This window comes from Neoarius graeffei, chromosome 1 (assembly GCF_027579695.1).
Source record: "Neoarius graeffei isolate fNeoGra1 chromosome 1, fNeoGra1.pri, whole genome shotgun sequence".
NCBI classification, from domain to species: Eukaryota; Metazoa; Chordata; class Actinopteri; order Siluriformes; family Ariidae; genus Neoarius; species Neoarius graeffei.
In genome coordinates this window covers 105,828,589-105,835,444 of record NC_083569.1, presented here as the reverse complement: position 1 = coordinate 105,835,444, position 6,856 = coordinate 105,828,589, and the positions used below count along the sequence as shown (strand labels likewise).

Genomic DNA, 6,856 nt, shown 5'->3' with positions numbered 1-6,856 from the left:
ATGTAAAGGTAATAGATGGATGTAAGTTCAGGAAGAGTTTTAGTGAAAACATGCAAGCAACCAGATCCAAACCGTAGATGAAGGCAGAGTTGAAAAATAGGCACTGAGGCATGGACAGGATATCAGAGGGAATATAATACTCACAGTCCCAAAACACAAACAGGGTCAAAACCAGAAAAGTGGCACAAAATGTCTGCGCTGTGATTGAGCTCTAATCAGGAACAGGTGCATGGGGATTAGTCCTAATGTTGTGCATAGATATGAGAGATGTAACCAGACAACTGTTTTAATATCAAGTGTGATATTGGATGGTAACTCTGTATTAGTGATGTAAAGTGAAAGCGCTGGTTCACTGCTGTCCACCAGGCGCCCAGCAGAGTCACACTATAATAAATGCCGTGGTGTTGTTTCCAGCGCGTGGCATGCGGCATCAAAGAAAGGAATAAATATGTATCGTAACTGTGACGTGTATCTCATTATTGGTCTCACAATAATGTCACAAGACAATGCAGTGATTTATTAACGTGAAATACACAACACAACATGACACAATTAGACGGTTCATTCGTGGTGCTGTAATATTATTATTCTATTCAGGGTGATTTTGTGTCCTTGCAAATATTTTGCTCATGAGCTCATCAGGAGCTCGGCATTTAGACAGAAGTGGACACAGTACTCAACTTCATTACTTAAGTCAAAGTACAGATCCCGGTGGTCAAATATTACTCCGATACAAGTGAAAATTGTCCAGTCAAATTTTTACTGAAGTTAAAGTACTGAAGTACTTGCTTTTAAAAATACTTAAGTATTAAAAGTACATTTTCTGTCAATGCATCGTTATAATATTGCCACAACGCTTACAAAATCGAATGCCTCTGAAGCAACCGACTGGATTTACAAAATGAACGCATGCTGTGCATCATGGTGGTTTAACGTTAAACTAGCTAGTCAGTGAAGCTCCACCTGACATGCTAGCAAATGCTTTTCAAACTCAAAATCATATTGGGTAGCTAAGTCCTTCTGAAAGGACTTCAGATACGTTAACTCTATTCATGTTAGCATAACTCCATTTTTACATGCTAACTAATGGTGTCCAAGTTAACTAGCTATGTGGAAACATTAGCCGTGAAGAAGGCTACGGCAACTTGGTGGGCAAATCCATAGAAATTCATTTGACTAACCAGACCGCATAGCTACGTTTGCAACGTTATCGCTAGCTCTAAAAGTACAGACAACTTTGTCGCAAGCTTTCTCTTGGAATAAAACATTTACAGACCTCAATATGATTCCGTAGGTTGGACGGCGAGTTTTTGTAGGCCGTGGTGTGGTTTGTTTTCGACAAACAAAACAAACATTTAAAAGGAAAAGTATCTTTAATCCTTTCAGAAAACTGAAACACAGGTTCTAGGTAAAGCCATGGGTGTGTGCATTCCCCAGAAGAACTGCCTCTATCCCATTCTGCCATCAACTGATCGTGTTAAATAACGCTGTGGAGAAATCATCGATCTTGATTTTATACAGTCTATGGACGTGACGTGACCCTAGTGATTACTGATCGGCTCTCAGTGTCACCTGGGGAAAAAACAATCACGTTTTAGAAAAGCAAAGAAAAAAACATCTACTTTCAAAGCTGCTTCATAGTAACGAGTAACGAGGAGCTTGACAGAAATGTAGTGGAGTGAAAAGTACGATATTTGTCTTTCAAATGTAGTGAAGTTAAAGTCATAAGTTTCCAGTACTCAAGTAAATGCACTTCGTTACTGTCCACTTCTGCTTTTACGCAGTGAGTATTAAATATCTATATTCGAGATTCATAGCTTCCTGATGAGCTCAAACTGTTTTGGCTCCAGCACTGAAGGACAACCGAAGAACACATCGGCTACAGGTTCTCCATCTAACACTCCGACACTGTTGGTGGAAAAATATCATGTTTTGTTTATCATCTGTTGTGTGATCAGACTTCAGAACATTTATAAACCATTTGGAAACCCATATGTTTCCAAATATCTCAGTATTTATCACGTCACAGGAAAGCACGGGACGAGTCCTAAAGTTTGACGTGTTTATCAGTCGATCTTTATTTATTCCTTAATTCCAGTTTGTCAGGAGAATCATGCGTAACAGTGGCACCCTGTCAATGCTATTCATTCCTTGACCAACCTCAATGCCTCGGAGCATGTTTGTTTAAGAAATCAAAACCAACACACTGGGATATATTCTTCTCAAACCTGTCAGCTCCATCCGTTATTGACACGAGAGCTGCCTACATGCTTCTTTTCAAAAGGTGTAATTTAAGCCACACACACACGCACGCATACACTTAACCTGTGTCATGACCTCAGGTCTGACCACCTTTTACATACACTACCGTTCAAAAGTATGGGGTCACCCAGACAATTTTGTGTTTTCCATGAAAAGTCACACTTTTATTTCCCACCATAAGTTGTAAAATGAATAGAAAATATAGTCGAGACATTTTTCTGGCCATTTTGAGCATTTAATCGACCCCACAAATGTGATGCTCCAGAAACTCAATCTGCTCAAAGGAAGGTCAGTTTTATAGCTTCTCTAAAGAGCTCAACTGTTTTCAGCTGTGCTAACATGATTGTACAAGGGTTTTCTAATCATCCATTAGCCTTCTGAGGCAATGAGCAAACACATTGTACCATTAGAACACTGGAGTGAGAGTTGCTGGAAATGGGCCTCTATACACCTATGGAGATATTGCACCAAAAACCAGACATTTGCAGCTAGAATAGTCATTTACCACATTAGCAATGTATAGAATGGATTTCTGATTAGTTTAAAGTGATCTTCAGTGCTTTTCTTTCAAAAATAAGGACATTTCAAAGTGACCCCAAACTTTTGAACGGTAGTGTAGATCAGTGATCATCAACTATTTCCACATCTCTCCAGGTTGCGTCCACAAAATACACCCCTTTTCTTAAAAACATGTCTGGGAAGAGCACGCCACCTGCTTGTATGCCCTGAAATTCCAGGTGTGCGCAGGTAAAGCAGGTGATGGAAAGCCTCTGGAGGAACCATGCAGATGAATGCATCCAAGGATTCAAGCAACACCTTTTTTTTTTTTTAATTTCTGTAAATACCAAATGAGGATACGCCCTTTCTTTTCTGCTTTTCTAAGTGTGATTACATTTAAATCAAACATTGGTTCTTTATTTATTTCATCTCTTGAGTCAGGTTGTATCAAGCTCGAGGCCCCGCCCCCGTAGGCAGGTCTCGAGGTGTCGGAGCTCTATATTAGACAGTTCTCTTTCACATATTTATGTCCTCGTACTTGTGCAGGTAGAGATCCAGCTGCTCTGACAAACTTTGAGAAGTCTGATCGCAAGCTTGGTTCGAGTCCCAAGCTGCTGGGATTTTATTCCTCATATTATTGTAGTCTCTTGTGATCATGAAGCTGGAGGTTTTCCGTGGCGCGCATCACCATCCGAAGGCACCGGAGACGTGCAGCGACGCTGAGACCAGCGTTTCGTCTCCGCTGTCCGGGGAAGACGAGCTGGGATCCGATGGCGACTGCGCGGCGCACAGCCCGTGCGCACCTGTTGCGTCTTCCGCCGCCATGTCCTCTGGAGCGGCGCGCATTGAGGGCAAGGACAAGGGCAAGCCGTATACGCGCAGACCCAAGCCTCCGTACTCGTACATCGCCCTCATCGCCATGGCCATCCGAGACTCCAGCTCGGGCCGCCTGACTCTCGCCGAGATCAACGACTACCTCATGCGCAAGTTCCCGTTCTTCCGTGGCACCTACACGGGCTGGCGCAACTCCGTGCGCCATAACCTGTCCCTCAACGACTGCTTCCTCAAGGTATTGCGCGACCCTTCGCGACCCTGGGGCAAAGACAACTACTGGATGCTGAACCCGCACAGCGAGTACACGTTCGCAGACGGTGTGTTCCGGCGCCGCAGGAAACGCATCGGGAAAAAAGCGGGCCGGGAACAGGACCAGAGCGCGAACCGAGCCCCTACGGACTCCACAAGCCCGACCAAGTTCACAAGCTCGTTCGCCATCGATAGCATCCTGAGCCGGCCGTTCCGTAAAACAGAGCAGCCGGAACACTACGCGCCAGAGGACACTTGGACCGGGCGCGCTCACGCACCGGCACCAGCGCCTTACGTCACGCGCGGGGCACCACTTCACGCACTGGTGGACGCGAACTCCGCGGTGCACACACTCCGCGCTTACGGCATGATCGCGTTTGAAGACTTGGCCGCCGGGGTCCGGCATGACAGAGACTTCCTGAGCGTTCCTCTGAGCTCAGAGCGCCTTCCGGTCCCGAGGGTGATACCGAGCACAGCGCGCGCGTCCAGCAAAACCGCAGCGTTCCATCCGTTCCAAATAGACTACTTATTATCCTAATGGCGCGCGCGGGCAGGACGATGTTCCATTCGGCACTTTACACGGACTTGAAACGCAACACATTTCATCAAGAAGTGGACTTGGGAACTTTGGAGTTCCTGCACAAACAGGCTCCAGGAGATGATTTCTGTAAATACTGATGTCTTTAAATACTGTTTGGTTAATAATGTTAGATCATGTATTTATGATAGGAGGGGGTCAGGGTCATCTCCCCTACCTCCTCCACCCCACCCCACCCCACCCCACCTCATCTCACCTCCTCCACCCCACCCCACCCCTTGTGTGTTTTGTTTTGCTTCTTCAAAATGTGGGATTTTGCCTCATCTGAAATATCACTCTTCTTGCTCTGTCGTCTTTTAAAGCAATAACACTGATCGCAATGGTTGTTGTTGTTGTTGTTAGTTAAAAGATCAGCTAAAAGGTACAATGACAAGCTCAGCTCTGCCTGTACAGTAAACTGGACAGCACTGCTCATGTCTACTGAAAACAATGCATGCGACTTATTATAATGAGCAATAAAAATGTATTTCTCTAGCAAAGGGAGAAAAAAAACCCAACAACGTAGCAAGTGATTTTCTTTCTTTCTTTCTTTCTTTCTTTCTTTCTTTCTTTCTTGAGACATGCTGTGAAATATAGAGCATACACTAAAACACTAAAACAACAAACGAGCTGGAGGTGTGGGTGTGTGTGTGTGTGTGTGTGTGTGTGTGTGTGTGTGTGTGAATGAATTTGTTTATAAAAATGACTGACTGGCATTTTTGTGGAGAAAGTTCACAGGGGGAAAAAAGTGTTTTTTTTTATTTAAATAAACTAATATTTTGTAAGTTAAACATATTAGAAAGAAATAAAAGTTTAATATAATATAGTAATAATTAAATATAATACTATAATATTAATCTAACTACAGTTCCAAACTGTAAATGAAATACTTTTTTTAATGTGTGTATTATTATTATTATTATTATTATTATTATTATTATTATTATTTAGCAATTTAGGGCCTGATTTAAATATCTAAGCGCACGTATCAGCATCTAACTAAATCCAGACCTCTAGGAGATCCTAAACATTATGCATATCGTGACAATAGGATTTCTTTTCAAGGTGGAGGTTAAAGGTTCGAGCTGCTGTCCGCGGTCCTGAACCCTAATTAGTGTCACAGCCATTAATTCATGGATTTTATGTGTAAGATTTAACCTTTTTTTTTTAAACGATGATCAGACTAGGATTTGTTAGTGTTACATGCTCAGAAGTGTCATTAAAAAAAAAAAAAAACTCACCAGACCTATAACCAAAGCACTAAAATCAACAGGTTAACATCACCTACATGAGGACACGCCCACTTCATCAACAAGCTTGGATTTAGCCCTGATTGATCAAGGCACATAATTAGCAACTCACCCCTTGTAATAATAATAATAATAATAATAATAATAATAATAATAATAATAATAATAATAATAAACCAACTAAAAAAAAAAAACATGAGCATTGGGTGTTTTAATGGACATCATTACCTTAAGTAGCTGCAAAGTATTAAAATATTAATCCATATCATGAATGCTATATGAAATAATCTCATTCAGCACACATGGCACATCATTTCCCATTATCTATACTGTAGACCTGAAGACCTGATATGGTTTTAAAAATGCATTCTGGACACTCTCCAGTACCCCCCCCCCCCCCCCACACACACACACACACTTAGAGCAATGTTCTGTAACAAATCTGTCCAGACACATTCTGTCTAAACTCTCTTTATTAATTCATATATCGTTTATTATAGTAGAGTCTAATAATCAACTAATTTACACTCGCTTGAGGTATGATGAGTTTTGATTTATGTTAACTGTTATTAAGTTGCACAGAAAATGCAAAAAAATGTATACTGGTAAAAAAAAAAAGCAAATGTGCCTTTTATAATTTTTTACTATGAAATTTTAAGATTAACAAGATCTCTTTCTGATGAGGATTTTAAAACAAGAGATACTGTAATCATATATTTGAAAGTCAACTCAAAAAAAGAAGGAAAATAAACAGAAATAAGATAGATAGATAGATAGATAGATAGATAGATAGATAGATAGATAGATAGATAGATAGATAGATAGATAGAGTTGTGGTCAGAAGTTTACATACAGCAACAGGAATGTCATCTTGGATATGAATGTCATGGCAATATTTGGGCTTTCAGTAATTTCTTTGAACTGTTCTTTTTCTGTGGCAGAATGGCTGTACAGCATACAGCTTTAATTAAAAAAAAACACTAGAATTTGGTGCACAAGTTTTAATTTTCTTTGGGTTTTCTGAAATCAACACAGGGTCAAAAATTTACATAACCTCACTTACATTATTAATTCAGAGGTGCTGAAACTTCCAAAATGTCTCTAATTGCCAAGGCCGAGGTCCCTTAACTTCCTGTTAGTGATCATGATTGACTATAGCTGGTAGTTGCTCTGTGCCTTCATAAAA

General features: G+C 41.0%; 1 protein-coding gene across 1 annotated transcript; it reads left to right on the top strand.

Moving 5' to 3' along the window:
- The first annotated feature begins 3,274 nt into the window (after positions 1-3,274).
- On the top strand, positions 3,275-4,941 carry foxq1a (forkhead box Q1a). The gene has a single exon (XM_060925919.1). It carries the CDS (start codon positions 3,416-3,418, stop codon positions 4,379-4,381), a length of 966 nt encoding a protein of 321 aa, XP_060781902.1. The 5' UTR covers positions 3,275-3,415; the 3' UTR covers positions 4,382-4,941.
- Positions 4,942-6,856: the final 1,915 nt, after the last annotated feature.

Bases quoted from the DNA above. Each gene is read 5' to 3' on its own strand.
- foxq1a (XM_060925919.1), top strand. From the start codon at position 3,416: ATGAAGCTGGAGGTTTTCCGTGGCGCGCATCACCATCCGAAGGCACCG.